General features: G+C 48.5%; 1 protein-coding gene across 2 annotated transcripts in view; it reads left to right on the forward strand.

The window, feature by feature from the left end:
* Positions 1–23,355, forward strand: part of NACC2 (NACC family member 2) — a 53,049-nt gene that overhangs the window by 14,603 nt on the left and 15,091 nt on the right. Inside the window, exons 1-2 of one of the 2 annotated variants that reach the window (XM_008497244.2) lie at positions 21,099–21,154; positions 22,063–22,989. In XM_008497244.2, coding sequence (XP_008495466.1) covers positions 22,125–22,989 — 865 coding nt within the window. In that variant the 5' untranslated portion in view covers positions 21,099–21,154; positions 22,063–22,124. Of the gene's footprint in view, positions 1–21,098; positions 21,155–22,062; positions 22,990–23,355 lie in introns of those variants that run through there. The other variant, XM_030461105.1, reaches the window with a different exon arrangement.

Raw genomic sequence — 23,355 nt, forward strand, 5'->3', positions numbered from 1 at the left:
TGCCCAGAGAAGTTACTCCAGGTGGAAGACAGAGCTGAGTTTTTGAAAATACAGGTGAAATCTTCCAGACTCTGAATTATTCTTTCTGTCAAGAAGCCCAGCCTCTGTCAAGGGCTGCAGCAAGAAGAAAGAGAATTTCTGTGGGTTTTGTAGTATTTCTTAGCCAAGCATTTGCAGCACAAGTCATCACGCGCCGTCCCTTTGTTTTCCCCCATTTCCCAATTAACCTCACATTGGGCTGTGCACACCAGCAGTGGCTTTCTTCCTTCTCCTCTGCTCTTTCCCAGGTTTTAAATTCCCACCTGCCTCACTACAACCATGTTTTTACCATCAGGCTTTCCTAAAACCAGAGCAGAAGCTGGCATGACTTCTGCTGGAGGGAAGCTCTTCCCAGTAAACAGGGTGCAGGCAGCAACTGGTTATGTAAATTGTTACAGGCAAGGAGAAAAAAAAGCAAAGCAGCTCAAACCTGCTTTAATTTGGGAGTATAGGACTTGGAAGTGAGTTGTAGGAATGCACAGCACAGGTCATTCTAACGTGAATTATTCTGGGCTCACCCTCCTGCAAGCGTGCTGCTGGCTCACGGGTAGGGAAGCAGCTGCTACAACCTTGAAGAATCTTGTAGGATGTCAAAGTTTTAATTAAAAATCCAGCTTGGCTGAGGGTATTTTGCTTTGGTACGAACATCTTAATTTCTTTTGCAAAAGAATTAAATGAAACCCTGAGTGTTTTTTGTTGTTTTTTTTTTTTCTTTCTTTCTTACTTCTGCATATTTATTCTTGAAGTTGAAGCATTAGAAAATAATTGAGTAAAACAAAATCCACAAGGCTTCAAATTACCTCGAGCTTAATGTTTTATTTAAGAGGTTTGCTAACTGACATTCTTTATAATGAATTAGGTCACGCAGCTCTAAAGAGTGTTGTGGGTTTTCTTTTTTACATTTAAATTTGAGGTTTGCTTCCCTCAAAACTCGGGCTCCGCCGCCGCTCGGTCGTGACTCCCCGGCTGGGGGAAATCTCATTCTAATTATTCTCAATCACAGGGGTGCAAATGAATATATCCATGTTTGGAGGATTGTAGCCATGTTGTCATGGCAATCTCCGTAAGGTCATGAGAAACTCATGGATATTGTTTGCCTCCTCTCCCCGGGGACCTCTCCTACCTTCGCAAAACTATGGATTTGGGGAGTGATAACTTGAAAGCACAATTGGGTAATGATTTGGGTAAAAGGATTCTCTGGTGCAGCTGGAAAAGGGGAAGCTGTGGCTCAGGGCTCATGTGCTGAGCATCCCCCTCCTTGGGAAGCAGAATCAGGTCCCCACCCCATGCCTGACCCAGGATTGCTGGGGGAGGTGGGATCCTCAGAGACCCCTGGGGCAGTGGAGGGGACTCGTTTCATGAGTGGCTGCTTGATGAGTTTTGTTGGGGAAGGGTTTGCTTGTATGCAACTGAAAAAAAAATAAATCACAAAATCAGAAACAAAATGAAAAAACCAAAACCCAACAACCCACAAAACCAAAAAAACCCTCCAAAAAAAAAAGAAAAAATTAATATACTGAGTTCCCAAAAGCAGCTCTGCTTGCTGAATTTGAGGAGGTGATGCTCGCTAGAGCTGCAGCCATAGAAGCCCTCTCCCTGTCCCCCAGCACTACCAGGGTGTCACCCTGGGCCAGGATGTCACCGGGGGGCTGTGGAACTCCCTGGACCCTGCACTCCCTGGGACGGGATCCATGGAAAAAGTATGTGAACAGTAAACACTGGAAGAAGTGGCAAAGGCAGCAGAGGGTTGTTTGCTCAGCTCTGCTTGGGCAGAGCTCTCCCCCCCTAAAAGAGAGGATGGCAAAGTCCCAGGAGGGGTGGATTGGAGTTTTGAAAGGTAAAAAAATGGATGAGCAGGAATGAGGAAGGATGAGGAGGGATGAGGAGGGATGGGGAAGGTGTCTGCATGGGTGTGCAGCCACGGGCTTTGTAGGGGTGTGAATGTCTGTGCTTTTGTGAGCTTCTGTTTTGGGAAAGTTGCTAAGTTTAATTAGAATTAAATCTAGATTTACAACAAAACAAAACACAAAACTGTAAAAGTGATCCTAAAAGTTACTTCTTTCTGTTTAATAACACCTAAGTGTCTCAGGTCAGGTTGGATGGGGCTTGAAGCAGCTTGGGCTGGTGGGAGGTGTCCCTGCCTATGCTGGGGTTGGGACTGGATGAGCTTTAAGGTCCCTTCCAACCCAAAGCAGTCTGGTTCTGGGTATGGAAACCTTCTGCATGTTTGTGCTGCAGCAGTGTTGACTTTACAAACACCTTGTGGAGCAGGAAAACTCCACTCACACGTTGGCATTCAGCAGATCTTGGTTGAGGTGTTCTGGGTTGTGTTGTGGGTTTGTATTCCCGAGTTGGTTTTGTTGTTGTTGTTGTTTGTTTTTGCTTTTTTTACAAAAAAAATGGAGGAAACAAAACAAACCAAAAAGATTTTATAGAGCTGTTGAAGCTCTATCAAACTAAGACTAAGTTTGGTTTGCAACTAAATGTATGGAAAATCTGCAGTGCTTTTGCTGGCCCAAAGAAGTTACACAGAAATACCCAAATACCCAAACATCCCCCTGCATTTGAGCTTTTAGGCAGGTTGGGCACATACTCCTGGAGATTTTTGAGGTGCATTTTACTTAGTTTGAAAGATCTGGGATTATTTAATGATTGAGATCAATATTACACACACACACACAAAAAAAGTTAGTTTCATATTTTAAAAAATTTAAAAATGTTTCATTTGATCAGTTCAGGAAGAGCCTTGGCTGTGCCTGTCAGGGTGCCCTGGCTATCACACCAGACAGGTTCTCTTCACTTAATTGCTTCTGGTTGCTCTGTCTGTCAGGATTTTGAGCCTGGCTGATCTTGTCCACTCCCACCCAACATGTGCTTGCAGATCAGAAGAAGAAAACAGCTTTGCATGGGTTTTGCCCTGTGCAGGATTCACCCTTCCATGCAAGACCTGGTTCACAGGACCCCTACCCAAGCAAGCAGCTTTTAATGAAAGGTCTAATTACATTCAAAGAGCTGTTTTAAATGATTTTTCTCAATGCTTTCTGCAGAGGGACAGGGCTGAAGGCAGGGTTGGGTTTCTCAGCTGGCACCTGGGCTTTCTGTTTCTCTGCTGTCATGGTGTGGACACACATGGACACACGTGCACGAGGGGCTTCACCCGTCCCCTTGGCATCTCCAGGAGATCCCTCAATCTTAGATCCTCACTCACAGCATGTGAGTAAGCAGCACACCCAAATTTCTGCACGATGGTTTGTGGTGATTTCCTGATTTCCTGAGCGAGCGTGGGCTCCTTGGGGTTTCATCCCTCTGCCAGAAAGTCTATTTGCTCATACAAAGTTCTTCATTGTAATAGGGAAAAAAATCAATTTGATTACTTTCATGTCAGCATGTATGTCTAATGGCTCAGAAGTTATTGCAGCCATAAAATATACAGTATCATTTCTCTCTCACTCTGAAATTTGACAGGATTAATATAGTCAGCATGAAATCTTAGTCATAAAGTCGACCATAAGTGATGGTAAAATTAGCTGCTGAAATCGTCTGCTTATGGAGAGCATCTTCTGTTTTTCCTTCTGGGAACAAATACCCAGGGACTGGCATGCAGGAGGGATCAGGAGCTTCTGCATCCCAGGCTGGGGTGCAGATGTGTCTACTTCATCCTGGGCTCCTCTAACCAGCACCATGCTGAGTGCTGCCCCATTCCATCACCTCCTGGAGCACAGTTCTGCAGCTGGGCTGCTGGGATGGTCCTTGTGTCCCCTGCTGCTGTGAGAGGAGGGTCTGGTCTCTCCCACATCCCACCCACCCCTTTGAGTCATTCCCTGGCTGAGCTGAAGGCAGGGAGGTCACAGGACCTGAAGACATCTTCCCCTTCAGTTGTTGGACTTTGGGTTGGAAACCAGGGGACACCTTTGTCAGCCTGTGTCCTTCAGTAGTGGGTGATGTTTGCCTGCGTGGGGTGGGGTGAACCATCCACCAAGCCTTGTTGTGGCTGAGAAGCTGTTTCTTTCTGTGGGTCAGTGCTCTGGTGAGGTTGGAGGGAGGTGAGGGCCAGGTGAGCTGAGCTTTGCCTGTTCTCTTTACCCATGGGTTTTAGCAGATGCTTTTCCTGCTGGAGCATCCTGGGGCCTTCTTGTTGTCCACCCAATGTCCTCTGGCACCATCCTCTTGGGAAGCAGGATGCCCACCTAATGGGGTTGGAGAAACACCCCATAGGAAGGTACCTTGCTCTGAGCTGAGGTTGAGAAACTTCTGCTTGAAGGTGAATTTGTTCCTCCCGGGTGCTGGTGGAGGAGCCATTCCTGCTCATATGCCTCCAAAACTGCCCTTGGAAGTGGGGATGAAGTGCTGAGGTTAGAGGGAGGTGTTTGCTGGTGTGTAATCCTTCACCAGCCCAGCCTTAGAATCACTTGTTAAAGTTTTGCTTAACTGACATCTCAGTTGGACTGCATTGTGTAAGGTGCCCATAGCTGTTTTTTCTGCTCATGAAGCTGGTTCCAGAAAGGAGCAAGGAGCTGGGTGTTGGTTGGTGTCTTTATGATCAACTTTAAAATTAGACCAAGATAAGACAGTGTCTTATGGCTGTCATTTACCCACACTGTCGGGTCCAGGACCAGGGGTTTGTTGCTGGCCCTTGGCTTTGCAAGAGAAAATTTCTCCCATCCCTTGAGCAAAAACGTGCAGGATTTTACTTCTCTGGGAGGACTGGGGGGTCCTTGGCTGCCTTCACCTCTGCTGGAAGCTGTTGTCCTGCTAGTTTCACATGTTCTGCCTTCCTTGGCAGCTCGTTGTGAAAAGTTAATATCTGGTCATTGGTTTTGGCTGCATCTCCAAGGCAACTTCATTCATCCAGCTCCCGGTTCATACCGATCCGGACATGCCCAGATGAGTAACTCCCAGCTCCTGTTACTCTGTCCCAGAAGAGTTGTTAACTCCTTCAGCCCAGGCAGGTGATGATACAGCAGGGAATGGGCAGATGAAGCAGGTGGGTGCTAAAACCACCCTGTAAAACCCATCTTGCTCTGTGTCCCCTCCACCCTTTCTGCTCTGGTTCGCTTCCCAGCCTGGAGAGCAAAGAGCTTGTTGCTGTTTTAAGATCCTTTTCAGCTCAGAAAGGTCTCAGATTAAGTTTGTTTCTCCTGAAATTATTATTCTGCTTCATTATCCTTTGGTTTGGGCAGAACATTGCCTTTGGGATCTAAATTTGCTGAAAAATCTCATTTGGAAAGAAGAACTTGGCTGCACGCTCTCAACACACTTTGAAATGCACCGAAAATTGAATTTTGCATTTCATACAAGCCAGGGGGGGGAATTTTCCTCCAAGGGGCAGACAAGGTGGTGAGGCCACCGTGGTTCTGGTGTGTGCTGGGGGTCAGTGAGCCCTGGTCCCTCACTGAGGAGCCTGGTCCTGTCTGGGTTTGTCATGTACAGACTTTCAGCCCCATGAGATTCCTTTTTATTGTCACCAATAGATGTAGGGAGGAGGAAAATGTGCCAATTTCTGTGTGTTTTAAGTTTTTTTCTGTTTGTTTCTCCGGTGTGGTGCTGAGAGGTGCTGTTGCACTGAGGGATGGCTCCTTATCCCAAGGAAGGGCTGATCCCAAGCCCTTTGCTGAGGTTTGACCCTGGGGCTCCAGAAAGCATCTGAGCCTGGAAAGAAGGAGGCAGGGAGAGGGGCAGAGTGGGTCAGGCTCACACCAGCACCAGGGGAAGTTCATCCTGAGCTTGCTGAGCATCCTGTGTCCTGCTGGGATGTGGGGATGCTGCTCTTCTCAGTGTCCTGGAGATGCTTTTGGGCACAGGTGGGAAAAGCCCAGAGGGTGTTACTGCTCACACCCCTGCCAGCCCGGGGGGGCCATGGCAGCAGGAGCCAAGGGTCAGGCTAGCCCTGGGGAGCACAAACTTGACACCCTGATAATTTTCTAATGCCTGGGGATGCTGGAACATCAGGCAGGGCATTAAACACACTGGAAATATGACCCTGCCCTGGCTGAGCAGGAGTTTGTTCCTCCTGTGGTGGGACACTGAGAAGCAGCAGAAATATTGTCCCAGGGACCTGGGGTACAGCTCGTTCCCAGCCCCTGTACCAGGTCTGGAACTCACTGTCTCACCAGCCCCCCCTCCCCTCCTCCAGGTGCTGCTTTCTCCTCTTAGAGAAGAAAAACTGCTCTAGGACTGTTTGAAATGTAGCTGCTATAACTCTTAAATTTTAATAATAGATTACCATTAGGATCAGCCTTATATAATGCACACCTCATTATTGCTTACTCAGAATAATTCCACAGCCTCCTTATAGAACCTTGGAACTTTATTTGCTGAGTATAAAATATGCAGAAATGCATGAATAGTTTTAAGACTCGGTACCCTAAACTAATACAGCCTGATTTTTTTTTTTTTTTTTTCCTGCACCATGATTGAAGTCAAATTAACATATTTACCTTCAGTGCTCCCAGGAGTAGCATTAAAAAATTCAAGAGGTGATTCAGAATAGTCTCCGATTTACTGTGTTTAAAGCTAGATTTCATTTCTCAATAAAACCATGCAAACACTTGACTCCCTTTCAGCTTTGCAGCCTCTTTCCTCCCTGTGCAGGTCCTTGGACTTATCAACAGATGGTAGCAGCATTATTACTGCTGCCTTCCCCAAAGGAAGCTTTTTATTTCATTTTATTATTGGGGATTCAAAGTGGGAGAGAAAGCAGGGACAGAGAATAAGGGAGGGAATGAGTTATACCAAATAGCACAGAAGTGTAGCTGCTGTTTTAATCTAAATAAGTCAAATTATCACGTGTGGGTTTTTTCTTGCTGTCTGTGAGCACTGGTTTGCTCTGTGTGTCGGTTTTGTTATCGTGCTCTGCCTCAGTTTACCTGCAGGTGATAACCTGTTCCAAGGCCAAATCACACAACTTCATTTTTGCTGTCTGTTGACATCCTCCCAGGAAGAAAAGCTGTGCAAAGGCAGAGTTAGGAAATGGAAATGGTTGCTTTATTGCCCCACCAGTTTCTTAATTCTTAACAGTTACCCAGGAGCTGTCCCCTGCTGTGATTTATTCCTGCAGCTATAGGATGCAGCTCCTCTACCTTCCAGCATTCCCAACCCCACAGCACCTGGCTCAGGGGTGCAAATTCCTGTCCCCAAGCCCCAGGCTGTTCCAGCATCCCCCTCCTCCACATCAGGGCTGCAGGGGAAGCTTTGCCCCTCTGGGTTTCCCTAGCTAGGTACCAAATATTCTGGGCAGATGGTCTGTGTAAGGAGCCCCTTGCTCAGCTGGGGTGAGTCAGTACCCTCCAAGAGGGAAAATTCTGCCCAAAATTGTGTTTACCATGGATTAGTGACACTGCAGCAGCTCTTTTATTCTTTCCTTTTAATTTTTTTTTTCCTCTGCCTGCTCCTAGGTTAGGAAGTTGTTTCAGCAGATGTTGTTTCCTAAGAAAATGGGTTAATGCTTGGTGGTTAGAAGGGTGGTGTGGCAGAAAAGGCTTTATTTGTGTCAGGTTTTGGCTAATTGCCTTGCAAGTGTTACACAGCGTTGCAGCAAATTTCCTGGGTTTCGCAATCCCCACGGCTCTGGTTTAACTGGCCAGAAAGATTTGCAAAAAATACACAGACAAGTGTGGGTGAAAACCAGAGGCAAATCACTGGCCTTGTTGCTGAAAAATGCTGAAGGACCTTGGGTCTGGGGTGAAAAGTCTCCTGGTGCCTGTGCAAGGGACTGAGGCTCAGGGATGGACAAATCCCAGAGTTTTCTCATCTTCTCATAAGTGGCAGGCAGGTGTGGCTCAGGGGAGGGGGCAGAATGAGCCCCTCTTAAAAATAAAGAATCCCCAGGCTAAGATTTCCCTGGGAACATGGGGGTGTTTGTTATTCCCAGCCCATAGGAACCGGGAAAGGGTTGGGGAGGCTGCAGGAGTGCAAACTAGACAAGAGGGCAGGGTCTCAAGTTGTGCCAGGGGAGGTTTAGGTTGGAGATGAGAAAGAATTTCTTTCTGGGGAGGGTGATCAGGCATTGGAATGGGCTGCCCAGGGAAGTAGTGGATTCTCCGTGTCTGGAGATCTTTCCAAAGAGCCTGGATGTGGCACTGAGTGCCATGGGCTGGGAACCACGGGGGGAGTGGATCAAGGGTTGGACTTGATGAGCTCTGAGGTCCCTTCCAACCCAGTTGATTCTATGATTCTATGAAACCATGCTCTGTGCTCAGGGCAGGGAGCTGGGGAGGTGGCAGGTCCCAGCTCTCACCTGGAAGCTCCTTCTGGGTATGGAAAGGGGACCCTCCCGGGCTGTATTCCCATTCCCGTGTCCTTCCCAGGGAGGGGAGTGCTGGTGCCACGGGGGATGCTCTCCCCCAGCTCTGACAGTCCTGCTCTTTGGGGATGATGCTGCTGGGCTGGGGTTGCTCTTTGGGGTCACCCTGGTCTCATGTGCTGGTGTCCAGCACTTTGGGGCTGTTTTTTTTCTCCCCTGCTCCTAAGCTGTCCCATGATGAAGGACCAAGGCTGGTTCTCTGGGCTCCCCACTTTGGGGATGAATGTGATGGCTGCCACCAAGCAGCTCACAGGCACCAATCCTGCCTGGGTGCTGCTGTGAGCAAGAAGGACAAGACGGAGTTGAGGCTGCATGCAGTGAGGCCACCAGTTTGGTGAGAGAGGCAGTTGTGCAGGAGGATGTAAATCACGAGTTGCTGCAGCATCACTTAAATCACTTTTACTGAGTCAAAAGCTCAATGGCCTTGGGGTACAGCTGGAAGGTAACCTCAGGCTCTCTCCTGGGCATCTCCCCACTGCCTGTCCTGGGGAAGGGTGGCCCTGACATCACCCTGCACAGGTCCCACTGTCCTGTGCCATGGAGAAAACCCAGTTTTGGGCCAGAGTCCCTGGGGCCACACGCCGGCAGAGCCGCGGTTGGGGGCATTGGGCAGCACCACATCCCTGCACTGCTGCTGCTTAATCACTAATTAGATTCCATCTGAGCAGCAGCATAAACCAGGAATAAATGGCCTTGGCTTCATAAACTTAGTACTTAAATATTTTCCCAGGCAGGGAAAAAAAAAACCCAAAACCCCAACACATTTGCTTTCCATGCAAAACATATAAATCTTGGAAAAGTTCCCAAAGTCGCGTGTTGGGCTGTTCAGCTCCGTGCCTGCCTGGTTATTCCCTGGCAGAATTATTTTCCATTTTTTAAAGGGCAACTGGAATGTTTGCAGGGAAGACATCTTAAGTGACTGCTGGGGGTGAAGAAGAGTGAAGGGAGGGTCAGGTTTAATGAAGATTGCTTTGCTTTACTGGGTTGCTGTTGGGAGTAAAGCACCTTCTGCTGTCTGCAAGGACTAACCACAAATGTCACTTTTCCTGCTGTGTTTTGGGGCTGTTCCTGCTTGTCTTGTGAGTTTCACTGAAAGGTGTATCTGGTTGCTAGTTTCTTTTTAACCCTACTGAAACACAAGAGCTGTCAGGGGAGTTCATTTAATATAATGGAGCCTTTGGATAGTTAAAATCACAGCTGCTGTAGGAAACCCAGGCTCTCTCCTTCCTTCCCAACATCCCTGGTGCAGAAGATGCTGCAGTCGGGTGTGCTGTGACTTGAGGAATATGGAGATAGAGAGCATGGAGTTATTTTTGTGTACAAGCAGTGCTCCTCATTCAGTCCCTGCAGAGATGCAGTGGCACGAGGCACAGCTGGCATTGCCATCATCCTGTCCCCACTGCCACGGGGCTGTAGGTAGGGCTGGAGAGACCTGAGGATGGAGATAGTGACTGTGTGGCTGTCCTGCCTGCAGCAGGTCTGGTTTGGGCACAGGGACAGGTGAGGTGGATTCAGTGGTCTCCTTATCCGATGGACTGTCAGGCCAGGCTTGTTGGGAGTTTCTCAGAGCTGGGCTAAGGTGGGGTAGGGCTGTGCCAAGCAGGGATTTGCCCTGGATGGCAGTGTGCTGGAGGAAGCTTTGGCCCTTCATGAGCACCGTGAACCTCACGGTTTGAAAGAAACTGGAAAATAAACCCACGCCGCATTCTCCTATGCAGGGAAAAAAAATCAAAAAAACCAAACAACAACCCAATAACCATCCTACAGCTTCTCCCCGTGAGCGCATTCTGCATCCTTTGCTGTCGTTAACAGCCACCGTTCTGGAGCTGGGGATGTTTAATTTATTTGTGTTCTCCCAACACCTTTCTGTTTCATAACAGTAATCACCTCTCGGGTCTGGCCGGGAGGCAGCCGTGTCTGCTGTGCTCCCTGTAATCCAGGAGTGAATCAAAGCAACTTTTTACAAAACAAGATTCTCTCGCTGTTGCAAAAGAGCTTTGGGGAAATCTGGTTTTTGTGGTTAAGGATCTTACTCTGATGCACAAGGAAAATTATGTGTAGCTTTTATTTGGCCCAAAGGATTCTTACAACATTATCCGTATTTCCTTTAATTTGTGGGATTTCTAGTAAATGGGCTTAAAAATAGGTCTGGGCAAGATGCCAGGGTACATATGAACAGCAAAAAAGCTTTGCAGGCTGTGAGCAGCTCACTTTCACTTCTCCCCCGGCGCGGGCTGGGGGCACGGAGCAACTGCTCACCTTCGGGGGTTAAATTTCATGATGTCTCTGGCATTCTTTGGAAGTGGAGATTGCACAAAAGATCCTTTAACTCTTTAATAGAACCGATGCCATATTGTCGAGCTGGGCACAAATTTGGCAGGGGAACCCAACCTGCTGTAGTGCCTGGGGAGGACAAGAGCTTGGGGGGGAGCCTCACGCGGGTCCCTGGACCCTCTTGCTGATGGGATCTGGGGATCCTGGAACCTGGAGCAGAACATGGTGATGATGCACGTGTTGGGTTTTTTGGTTTTTTTTCTTCCAGCTTTTAATTCTCAGAAGTCTCTTTAAGCCTTTTGTAAGACCAGAAAAATCAAATAAGGGAGAGGCTGTGGCTGGGAGATGCCCCCCCAGCCGGGTGCCCGCTCCCTTTGGGGGTGTTTAGCTGGGGCTTGCTGCAAAATCAGTCTTGCTTCAAGTGGCTTAAAAATGCATTTTTCCCTGGGGACAGCCACCCACAAAAGCCTCTCATTAAGACACAGTGGGCTGATGCAGCTGGAATCCCAGTGGCAAATGGAAGGTAAGTGGGCAGGGATGCCAGCAGCCACCCCACTCCGTGTTCCTCGGCTGGGCAAGGGCACTGCCCCCTCCCCAAACCATGCAGGTTCTGCCCTACTTCTGCAAAATTGAGTTCATTTTATTTGAATTAAATATTTTGGCATAAATCTGCACAACTTTTGAATATTGTAGGTGCTAAATCTCTGTTGTGAGTAGCTTCTGAGGAGGTGGGTGGAAAGGAGGAAGACTTTGAGCATCCTGGGAGCATCAGCAGTGTGGGGAAGGGCAGGAGTGTGGCAGTAGGACCAGGGTTGGGGTTGAGGCTGCAGCAGGTCCTGTGGGACATGGCCACAGGGAACCCACCTTGTGGGGAACAACATGGGCTGCAAGCTCACTGGTTGTGAGGGATAATGTCTGGGTTGTGCCTGGAGGGCACCTGGCTCTGGGACACTGTGCCTGTCCATGGGACAGCATCACCAACAGCTAAGGGGGTGTTGAGACTTCACGGAACTGGTGCTGGTGGTGGGAGCGCCACTGGGAAGCTCCTGGCTCTGGGGGTTCTCCTGTGCTTCAGGAAAAATCGGAGCAGGGCAAAACACCCCAAGCTGTCTTGGCACAGTTTTGGTAGGTAAGGAACAGAAATCATCTGTTCCTTGTGGACTGGGATCTGCACCCCAAAACACCTTTTTTCTCCTCAAACCTCAGGGTTAAGTGGTTTCCAGCCCTGGAGTCACTTTCTCTCCTGCACTGGTGGGTGATGCTGAAGCCCCAGCTCAGGCCAGCCCAGCACTGGAGCTGAAGTTTAAATTCAGCTTTAACTGAAGCTGATTCTTCACATTTCCCTCCTTTGCTGGGGATCAGCTTTCCTGGCTGGCCTGGAGGAAAAGGTTCCTCTTGTTTTTCCAGAGACCCAAGGTGAAATGGGGAATGCAGATCTGGGGGGCTGGGGTGATAGGGGGTGGGAAGGGCCCTGGGGGTCTGCTTGGGGGCTGCTGTTGGGCTCCATCACCTCAGCTGGGGCTTAGACCTGTGAGCTGCCCTCCTGAAACAGTGTCACCCCAGCATGCCTGCCTATAAGCCCCTTTGATTTTCCTTTTTAAAAATAATTAGGTTTGTGTGGGGGGGTTGTTTTTCTGTGTGTGTGTTTGTTGTTGGTTTTTTTCCTTAAAAAAAAAATTTTTTTTTTTAACAGAGAGCCAGCAAATTTAATACTTTCTTGTGTCTTGGATGTGTTGTGATTTACATTTGATTTTAGGCATAATTAGAAATGCAAGTAGAGCGCTTTGTGTTTTACCTCTGCTTCAACTATTTATGGCATGATATGCAAATGAAGCAAGCTATGAATATTAAAGATTAGGGTATGGTACAAAGTATCACTGTCTTTAATGAGTTCTGTAATGGGCACAAGCCCTGCACACACTTATTTATGGAATTATGGAATATTTATGGAAGTGGCTGGGGTTTGGGGGCTCCCCAACCATGGGTGCTGGTGTTGGGGACAGCCCAGAAGGGCAGGGAGGTGGTTGGGGTCCTGGAGGTGTTGGGGTTGGGGTTGGGTCCCCAGCCTGTCCCTGCCACTGCTGGGGATGGATTATTGCACCCAGGCTGCCTCTAGGTCAATCCGTTTCATCTGCTGCAGCCTTGTGGATGGATCTGAGAATATGAAAGCACTCGTCGACCTTTCAAGGTGCTTTGCAGCACTGGGAGGGAATCTTAAACATCCTCCTGCCAAAATGGAGCTGCTGCTGCTGCCTCTGCTTGTAGCCTCAGAGACCCGAAAAATTAATTTGCCTGCTCCTCGCCAATTCCACTTCCTGACACAGAATGATTTTGGGGTTTATTGGCACATCAGAAGGTGTTTGAGGGAACATTTTATCTACCTTAACCCTTTCCTGCCGTGGGAATGCCCATCCCTCAGCAGGGCTTTGGCTCCAGATCAGTAAACAGGTCCCTAAATGGGTGCTGGAGTTAGAGAAAAGTGAGGATGGATTTGGGTGCTGCAAGGGTTTTCTCCACGGGTAATCTGGAGAAAAAAACTCCTGCCTAAACCTAATCCCTGTGGGATGTGGGGGGGGGATGCTGGAATTGGGGGAAAAAAAGAGCCAGAAGATGGAAAGTGATGATTTTTGTATCGAACGGGGCTTGGGGAGGGTGGGTGGTGGGGAAGGAGAATGAAGCATGCCCCAGGGAGCGTGCTTTTCAGATTTGAGGTATTTAAATTACAAATTTTGATGAGGAAGATTGTCAGCAGTATTCAAAACAGTGCTTAAATTCTTTTGAAACACTGTCGAGCTGTGCTGTGGTGGTTGAAAAGTTTGGCACACAAGAACTTGGCCCAGAAGTTGCTGCTTGGGTTTGTGTTGTTTTTTTTTTTTTCCCCCCTTTAAAACTCAATTCATCTGTATTCAAGTATCCCACATGCTTAAGAAAAAAAAAAAAACCAACAAAAAACCCCCCACCAGGCTCATACTGGTTTGAGACAGACTCTGCATGCAAGGGAAGCTGCAGGAGTGGTTGATCTCTAATATTAGGGGGTTTCCTTCTGGGTTAATGAGTGTTAATCACTATTTATACTTGTGTATTAAAAAAAAAAAAATTTTTATAGTGCTTATGTCTATCCATAGAAAGAAAAACCCAGGAACTAAACTGGGATTTAGAATATAATGGGTTATTATGCATTAGCTAGACCTGTTTATTTTGATGGGTCAGTCAATGTCTGTTGCTGTGGGATCAGCTCAGGGTTTGTATCCCCTGGCTGCAGCATCAGGGAGGTTTTCTTACCTCCAGCCTCAGACCTGCTCTGCTGCATGAGGTTTGAATCTCTGTAAGATTCCCAAATGTAAGCAGTGTAGGTGCTGGAGCTGTGCAGCAGAGCTTGTGAGATGTTGGTGTTGGCTCTGATCTACTTGACTATACAGAACATAACACACTGACCATATCTAATTGTTAATATCATAGCTATAAAATAAATATTCTGAGCTGCAGTGCTGTCTGGGGGTGCCTTAGGGGGGGTTCCAGAAGTGAAGGTTTGGGTAAAATTTCTTGGACCAGTGCAAGGTTTTGTTGCAAGAGCAGAGAAGTCAGAAATGCCAAGGTGCTGCTGAGTGTCCTGTGCCTTCCCGTGGGATCCTGAGGGTGGGAGCTGAGCCTGCCAGGGGGTTTCCCTTGGAAAGGGGGAAAGAAAATTGTTTGCTGAAATGTGAGTGATAAATGCAGTGTATAAAAACATGTGTCTTCAGCTCTGCCCCGTTGGCCTGGGCCAGGTGGGCATTGGGTTGAGGTGACCACCTCGTGTCACAGATTTTAGGTTTTTGGGGGTTTTTGCTCACTGACTGGAAAGCTCAGATTTGAAAACCACCCCTTGCTATCTGGTATTTGCCTTCTATAAACCTGGAAGTACAGAGTTAAATTTCTGCTGTCTATAACTTTCCTTATCTGCAGGCTTATATTTCCATTAAGGATCAAGCTCAGATGCAATTGTAGCTTTGCTTTATTGGGTATTAAAAGTTTAATGTATAAATGCCTTCCTTCGCCAGAACTTTTTGGCAGGATTCTCTTCCAGTGCTGAAATTTCTACAAAAACCAGAGATCCCAAGCACTGCACAGCTGCCCTTGAAGGGTTAATTATATTAAACCTACTTTTTTCTTTTTTTTTTCTTTTCTTTTTTTTTTTCCTTAAAACAAGGAGAATAAGCTGTAGCCAAAAGTAAAAGTCATTAATTTTAAGAGATGTAAGCAAAGTTTCCTTCCCCTCTGCAGGTTGGTTGGGGTAGGCTATGCAGTAATTGAAAAGTAAAGGCAATTGAATTACAGGCTCCTGTCCAAACGGAGCGTGGTGATTTCTTCTTCTTTTTTTTTTTTTTTTTTTTTTTTTTTTTTTACAACCTCCATTGCATCAGAACTAGGCAGTATTCCTGATGTTCTCATGTGTGTTAATGCTGACTCACAGACTAACTTGCACAAGAAAAAAAAACACACAGGCAGCTCCACCATACTAGGTAATGAGCTCTAACAAGAAGCAGCGTCTGATGTTTTGTAAGCTTTTTTAATTGACCTTTTAAGATATTTACTTTATTTTTAAGGCTTTCTTTGCTGTAGTGGCACGATGGGAGAACTGAGTCATGCATGTTATATATTGCTAGCTCTGCTGTTGTGTACGAGGAGTGAGGAGAATACAATTCAGCATGGCACTTGTCTTTTTGATGTGTTAGGGATGGGAATTAATGTTTGCGATGGGATGCAGGCAGGGCAGGCTCTGCAGGAGGGATGGGGATGGGGTGCTCTGTGCTTTCGGGTGGATGGAACTCAGTCGGGGGTCTCGAGCTTGTGTTAGGTTGCAAAGAATTAAATTCTGCAGAATAATTGTCATTTTGATCTCTGTCTCTCCCTTCCCCTTTTTCCTTGCGGCGACCTGCAAAAAAAAAAAAAAAAAAAAAAAAAAAAAAGAAAGAAAAAAAAATTGAAATGTTGCGTTTTCTCTATTTTTGCTTCTGTCTGCTTTGAGAGCTCTTAAAATCAGTAGATAAAGGGGTAAAAAAAAAAAAAAAATCAAAGAAAGAACGGCAATAACCTGCTTTGCCTTGGCTGAATGACTGCACTTTTTGGAGGCAGTAGCTGCTGGGGTGGGTGACCTCGAGCAGCGATGCTGTGCCCAGGCTGCCAGGGACTCACCTTGCAGCAGGACAGGTGGGGGGGGGCTGCTGCTGGGGTCCCCCCCAGATTGCTGCCAGAGTTCCCCCCAGATTGTTCCCGGGGTCCCCAGGGCTTGCTGCCAGGCAGAGCCCCCCGTACCCATCCCCGGAGTGCCCTGGCTGTGTGTCCTGGGCAGGGCTGGCTCATCAGCATTTCTTTAATTCACTTTGCCATCTTTTCCCCCGTTCTCCTGCCCGTGCCTCCAGGTTTTTACTTTCGGAGGGAACTTTCAGGGTTATAGAGCAGAGGCAGCTGCGTGTCTGCTGCCTGCACCTTCTCGGTAATATTTGCAAATTCAGTTTCTGCTCTCTTTCATAAGGCAGAAATAATCTTCTTGCACCCGGTGCCACTGGCTGCTACACTAAAAATAGGGACTGTCAGCACTGCTCGGCACTTGCAGCATTTGAAAAAAAAAAAAAAAAAAAAAAAAAAGGAATACTTTGGAGCCGCAGAAACAAATGCTGCAGAAGAGAGAAGGAGCTTGGGCATGACTGTCATTTGATTACCAAACTTAACCTTGTTTTCCTTCCCCTGCCACAGCCGGGCAGGACACTCTGCAGGCATCAAGCTTCTGCCCCAATCCCTCTCCCATCCCCTCCCTGGTTTCTGAACCCTGATGTGGGCAGAGGGGAGGCTCGGGGCTTGGGTTTGTTTTTTTTTTTGGAGGGGGGTGAGGGCAAAGAATTTTTTTTTTTTTTTTTTTTTTTGCTTCTGGGTCCCACTGGCACACAGAGCCTAGACCTGAAATGCATTTTATTTGACTTGATTTCACTGTTTATTCCACTGCAGGCGTTGCAGCGGCGCCGTGCTGGGGGAGTGGGACTTGGCGAGGAGTTTTGCAGTTTGCTGTTGGGTGTTTTTCTTCAGGCTGATGTCAAAAAGTGCATTTCCTTTTTATTAAAAGGGAGATGGGGAAAAAAAGAAAAAAAAAACCCTATAGCAGGAGCTGAGCAGGTGTCACCCCTGTGCCAGGGGGAGCGGTGGCTTTGGGGGGCCCCTGCCTGGCTGGGTGACATCCCCAGCCTCAAAGCCAAGGGTGGGATTTTCCCCCTCTGCTCCTCATTTACAGAAGAAAGGGAAGTTTCTTTTGACCCTTTGGGGCCTTCAAGGGCAGGACTGTTCAGCTCTTTTCTTTTGAGGGGCCGTGGCTGGGTGGGGGTGAAGGTCCTGGCCAGCTTTGTCTCCCACCCTGGAGGTTTGTCCCCTCCTTTGTCCCTTCCCCAGCCTACAGCCCAGCAAACCCTCCTGCTGGGAACTTCAGATTTGGGGGTTTTAGGGTTGTTTATTGGTTGTTTGGTTTGGGTTTGGTTTTTGTTTGGGGTTTTTTGTTGTTTGTAATTTTTTTTTTTTGAGGGGGGGGCAAATCTCTGAGTCTCTGTAAATTGGCAAAGGAAAAAGCCAATCTAAATACATTATCCAATTATTTGTGATTACTCCTGGGGGAGCTCTGGTGCCAGCATCTTATTCTAGGTCGATGCTTTTTTGCTTTGTTGTTGTTATCTCACCCTGACCTTTCATGCCTCAGAGCTCAGAGCAGGAAAATAGTTTAGAAAAGAGCAAACCTTTTTGGGCTGTTTTTTTTTCCTTTTTTTTTGTTTGTTCCTCCCCCCCAAAGCACCTGAACACAGAAACAGAGAATTCCCAAACTCTCCTGGAAGTTGTATCAAATAACAGCTGCATTTTTTATGAACAGCTTGTGACAAAGGCTATGACTTTACAAAAATCCTGCAGACATGGACAAATTGTCCTGCTCTAGCCAAGAGCTGGGAAAAAGAAGCTGCCATTAGGAACTAGGATGGTGTTTTGCTTGAATAGTCACAGATCTGAAATGATCAGGCAGGGGTTGCTTGGGTTTAATCCCATTTTGCCCAAGTTTTCCCCTTTGGTGGGAGATGTCCATCTCTTCATTTGTCACCTGGAGGACATGGCAGCCCAAAGGAGAGTGGGAATTTTTGGGGGGATGGTGGTGGTGCTATGGGATCTTCTTGCACCCTGGGGCACAAGCTCAGCTTGGGAGGGAAGGTTGCAAAGTCCAGTTTGGATCTGCAATGGCTCAGGGCTCCTGCAGCAAAGCCCTTCCCACCACAGATGGGCTGAAGCCACTTCAAACCATGCAAAAGCTTTTTTGTGCTCTGTGGAGGAAAAAAAATATCCTATCTATCAGAGGGGATTTTTAAGTTAGACATTATCAAGTGTTACTGTGTTTGTTATCCAGTCACAGGAATTTTTTGTTCTGCTGTTGTTAGGGGAGGTGAGGACTGCTAGGGAGCAGGTTCTCCTTGGCTTTCATAGAATCATTTAGGTTGGAAAAGATCTTTTAAGATCAAGTCCAACCTTTCAGGGGTGGTAAGCAGGTTCTCCTTGGCTTTCAAGACTGGATGCTTTTATTTCTTGGATTTCTGTGTTTTGGGGGAGGACTAGGGGGGTTCAGAGTGGGTTTTTTCTATATTCTGGTCATAAAAAGGTAGGGACAGAATGGGGAAGAAGAAACAACAATCCAGCAGTCCTGATCCACAATTATTAAAGTGGTTTGAGCTTTCCAGCTCACTGGTATGGCTCTGCTCATGTGCCTCAATGTTCTTCCTAGACCAAGCTCAGTTGCTGTTTTCACAGTTTCTTTGTGATTCCGGGAGGGATTTGTTGTGTGGAGCATCTTGGTTCTAACTCTGATGTCTCCTGGGAGGTTTTACATGAAATCTGCCAATAATTTGCTAGGCTGGGGCACTCTGGTGACTCTGGTGACTGGATGTTGAACCCACACAATTTTGGTGTTTTTAGAGAGACATGGGTTCCTCCTGGCATGTCTGGCTTGTTTATAGAGCAGATTTGAAGCAATATTAATAATTTATATCTATTTTAAGTTGGTTTGTTCTGTGCTACCAAGCTGTCCTTGGCTGGTCCTTCTCCTCCTGCCCTGTTTGATTTCTCAGGGAGGGTGGTGAGCACATCCAGAAGGGTCTCCAGCTCTTGGGCAGCTCTTGCTGGAAGAAAAGAGCAGGACATTCTTCTCCAGCCACAGTCTGCTGTCACCACAGATGTGGCTTTCTTCAGGTTCTTGAATGGTGAAGTTTTCTCTCTGTATAAAGCACATTATTTTTCAATAATTTTCACCGATTTCCCACCGCAGTCTCCTTTCTTTATCATGATTGGAAGAGGTGTTGGGCTCCTGGGCTTGCCTGTCGTGGTGTTTTCTCTGACCTCCTCACAGGATGCCACCTTGGTGTCCTTTTGGTGCCATAGGCAGGGGTCTGGCTGACCTCACACCAGGTTTGGGTGATGCCACTGAGCCCTCCCAACACCTGGAGGTCCTGAAGGTCCTCGGCTGGACCAGAGCACCAGGAGGCTGCAGGTCCTGTGGGATGCCAAGCAGATGTGGTGGTGCTCTTTGCTGGAAGAGCTGGGGAGGGCACCCAGCCCCTGGGTGCTGAGGATCAGCAGCAATTTGCTGCTGCGGAGTTAAACTTGAGGCACCAAACATCTGCTTGGCCAGGGGAAGCAGAGACAGAGCAGGCTGGGCAGAGAGGGGCCAGGCCAGAGCATCCCCAGCACAGTTCTTCTCCTCTAAGGATGGCTTCGTCTCCAAGCTCTTAAATTTTATCTGTTTCTGACCATCCGAGCAGAGCCACTGCAACAAATCCGGGAGCAATAGCAGAAATAAAACTGCTCTGGGCAAGAGAGGAGTAATCGGAGTCAGGCCCCACCCTCCTTCCCAGAAAAAAAGCACCAAACATGCTCAATAAATGCGAAGGTAATTTAAAATCTGAATCCAGGAGACAATGTGACTGGGATTTCATTACTTAAGCAAATGGATTTGCTTTTAGTGGATTCAGCCACAGCCTGAAAGAAGCTTTCCCCAAGGGGTAAACATTTTTCCTGCATTTGAAAGGCTTTCTGGTATGAAGGGGGGTGGGGATGGAGGCTGTGGCTGCCCACCCAGCACCTGTATTTTGGGCGGATTTGGACATTCCCAAAGCTGTCCTTTTGGGCAGGTGGTTTTGGGGTGCCCATAGGGGGATGCTGGGTCAGGAGGGATGCAGGAGGATCCTGTGGGGTGCAGAGGGATGCTGGGGAAATGCAGGGGAATGCAGAGGGGTGAGAGGGAGATGCAGGGGGTTGCTGGGGTCCAGTGGGGGATGCTGTGGGATGCTGAGGGTTGCTCTCCTCGCCTTCCTCTGGCTGCAGGAGTTAACCAGCAGCAGTGCCAGCTCTGCAGACTGTTTGGAATAGTTTAAATGCTTTGACACTCTGGATGTACTAGATGGCAGGGGAGGCAGTTTACAGCGTAATTCATATGCAAAACTGCACTATAAATTTAAAACCTGTCTCAGTTGCCGTGGCACCACTAAGCATTTCATCAGCATACAGTACAGTATTTCTGCCATCTTTGTTTGCATTGCAGTGACTCATCAAAAGTCTGTCTTGTACCAACACTGAGAGCATTCCTCTGGCACTGATATTTCTCTGTTTTTAAAGCTTGGGTTTGAAACTGGCATTTACTTCAGGTCCCTAATCAAAGGGCTCTATTCATTGCAGAGAGCAGCCTGAATGTTAATCTGCATCCGGCCTATTCATTTAGATGCTGTGCGCTGCCGGGGAGATTTGACTTGGTAAAAGCTTGAGCTACAGCAGATACAAACCCAGGGCTTGATACTCTATATTATTATTTTTTTTTTTCCCCTCCCCTGAGCCATCGCTGCGGATAGCAGGGTGAGGGGGACACAGACCCCTGTGCCTGGCACTGAAGGTACGTTTGCTCCCGGCCGGGCGAGGGGACCGGGAACTTCCTCGCTTGGAAGAATTTTTTTGAACCAGGCAGATACAATTAAATTGGCTCTGAGTGTGTTCCCTTTTCTTCCTGTTACCCCGTGGCCTTGCAGATAGGACTTTTTCTTCTTCTTCTTCTTCCTTTTTTCTTTTTTTTTTTTTCATTCCACAGCAGTGGGAACAGAGCAACTCTTTGTGGGTTATAATTTTCTTTTCACAGGAGGTTTTGGGTATTTTTTAATCTTTCTGATAAACTTCTGTTTTTGTTTTTTTTTTTTTCTTTTCTTTTCTTTTGTTTTAATTCATATTGTTCTAAGAAGCTTTCGCTACTTAGTTAACCAGAGTTTTTCTTCACTCATCTTGCAGGCAAACGGGATTTTAAATCTCCTGGACTCTTGCATGGAGCTGGGGGGTCGGGAGGGGGCTTGGTGGGGGTGAATCCACAGGGATTTCTTTCCCTGGAGTGAGTCCCAGCACTCGGCTCCCTCTCGGAGGTCTCACGGGCTTTGTGTCCCAGCCCCTGCGAAGGCTCAGCCACCTTTGGCTGCTGAAGGGAGGGTTTCTCCTCTTGGCCAGAAGAAGGTACGGACACTGCCCGTGCCGGGATGCACCGGGATGCGCCGCCAGAACCAGCATCTCCAGCCCTTTCCCTGGGAGGTTATAGTGGGGCCAGGACCCCGGGGCTGGGGGTGATGGGCTGGGGGGCTCCGGCTGCAGGAGGGGCTGGGCTTGCTGGGAGGGGTTGGTCCCCAGCCCTGCTTTGAGTTGATTTTTTCCCTCTAAGAAGCCACCTTGGTAGGCAGCTCGCTGCGGCACACGGGTTTGTTTTATTGGGGCTCAAATATCTGGCTTAATTTGTAGATAAGCCTCGTTTTGTTGGCGGATAAATCTGTTGAGAAAGGGGTTTAACTGTTGAAACGCTCCCTCTTTCTGGTGCAAATGGGAAGATTGCTTTTCAAAGTGCTTTTTCCTGGGAGCTGCCGCTCCGGCAGAATTGGGTATTTATTTCAGGCGGAATGGCACATTGTTTTATAAATATCTTTTCTGTAGTTTCAACAGAGCTGTTGGTTGTCGTGTTTCTTACATAATGCTCCCCGCGATCCGTCTGCCTGCCTTCGCTTTGCTTTACTCTTCACTCCTCTCCCATTACCCCTCCGATTTTCCTGCATAAAGTGAAAGCCCCCGGGGGAATAAACCAGCGGTGCTTATTCAGACAGTCCTCAACTCCCAGGAAATGCCCGCATTTTTCCCCAATATCCCTCGCCACCCCCCAGCAGCGTTTCCAACGCTGTTTGGAAACCTGGATAAGTAATTTCTCTGAGTGGTGGTTTTTCCGTGCCGGGTCTCCCGAGCTGAGCCCTGAGCTTTGATGTCGGGTGCGTTGGGTTCCTCTGCTCCTGGTGAACTGTCTAAACCCACTGTGCCTTTTCTCTCCCTATGTTTTTTTTTGTTTGTTTGTTTGTTTTTTTGTTTTGTTTTGTTTCTTTCAGATGTGCCCTGCTTTGGATATTCCTGCATTGAATGTCTGAGGAGCTCCAGCCGACCCTGAGCCATGTCGCAGATGTTGCACATAGAGATTCCCAACTTTGGGAACACCGTTCTGGGCTGCCTGAACGAGCAGCGGCTGCTGGGACTCTACTGCGATGTCTCCATCGTGGTGAAGGGCCAAGCCTTCAAAGCTCACCGGGCGGTCCTGGCTGCCAGCAGCCTCTACTTCCGAGACTTGTTCAGTGGGAACAGCAAAAACGCCTTTGAGCTGCCGGGCACCGTCCCCCCGGCTTGCTTCCAGCAGATCCTCTCCTTCTGCTACACCGGGAAGCTGACCATGGCGGCGAGCGAGCAGCTGGTGGTGATGTACACGGCCGGCTTCCTGCAGATCCAGCACATCGTGGAGAAAGGGACGGACTTGATGTTCAAGGTCAGCTCTCCTCACTGTGACTCTCAGACCACCATGATCGAAGACCCCAGCTCGGAGCCCCAGAGTCCCTGCAACCAGCTGCAGTCGGCCTCGGCGCCCTACGTCATGTCCCCCTCCATGCCCATCCCGCTCCTCACCCGCGTCAAACACGAGAACCTGGAGCTGCAGGCAGCGGCCCTGCCCGGCCTGCCCGGCAAGCGGCCCCTGGAGCCCGGAGCCCGGGAGGGGACGGGCGGCACCGGCCCCAACGCCGCCCCCCTGAAGCTCTCCCGCGTCTCCTACTACGGGATGCCCAACCTGGCCACCCTCATCCCCAACGTCCAGCAGGTCCAGTACTCACAGGGGGAGCGGACAAGCCCCGGTGCCAGCAGCATTCCCACCACTGACAGCCCCACCTCCTACCACAACGAGGAGGATGAGGAGGACGACGAGGCGTACGACACCATGGTGGAGGAGCAGTATGGGCAGATGTACATCAAGTCCTCGGGAAACTACTCTGGTAATGGACAGTCTCTCTCCTTGGGTTTCTCCTCTCCTTCAGTGCATGCTTGGTCCTTCTCCAGCCAACGTGGGTAGTTTGGGGCTTGTTCATCAGGGTTTTGCTTTCAGGGGCTTTGTTTGTTGCATGTGGTGGGCTCGGTGTCCAGGTGTGGCGTGGGCAGGTCTCCCCGTGCCATCACTCGTGGGCTATGTCCCCAGCTGAGAAGCTCTAAAGATACACCATCCCCAGGGCTGGTTCAGCCCTTCTCTCTTTGGCTGAGGCTGCCAATAAGGAGCTGGGTGGTTGCATGAGCCCTTGGGTGGGGACACCTGTCCTGTGGCCATGGCTGAGCTCACCTGAGCTCACCTCAGGCGGAAGGTCAGC

The sequence above is a fragment of the Calypte anna genome, chromosome 17, assembly GCF_003957555.1.
Source record: "Calypte anna isolate BGI_N300 chromosome 17, bCalAnn1_v1.p, whole genome shotgun sequence".
NCBI classification, from domain to species: Eukaryota; Metazoa; Chordata; class Aves; order Apodiformes; family Trochilidae; genus Calypte; species Calypte anna.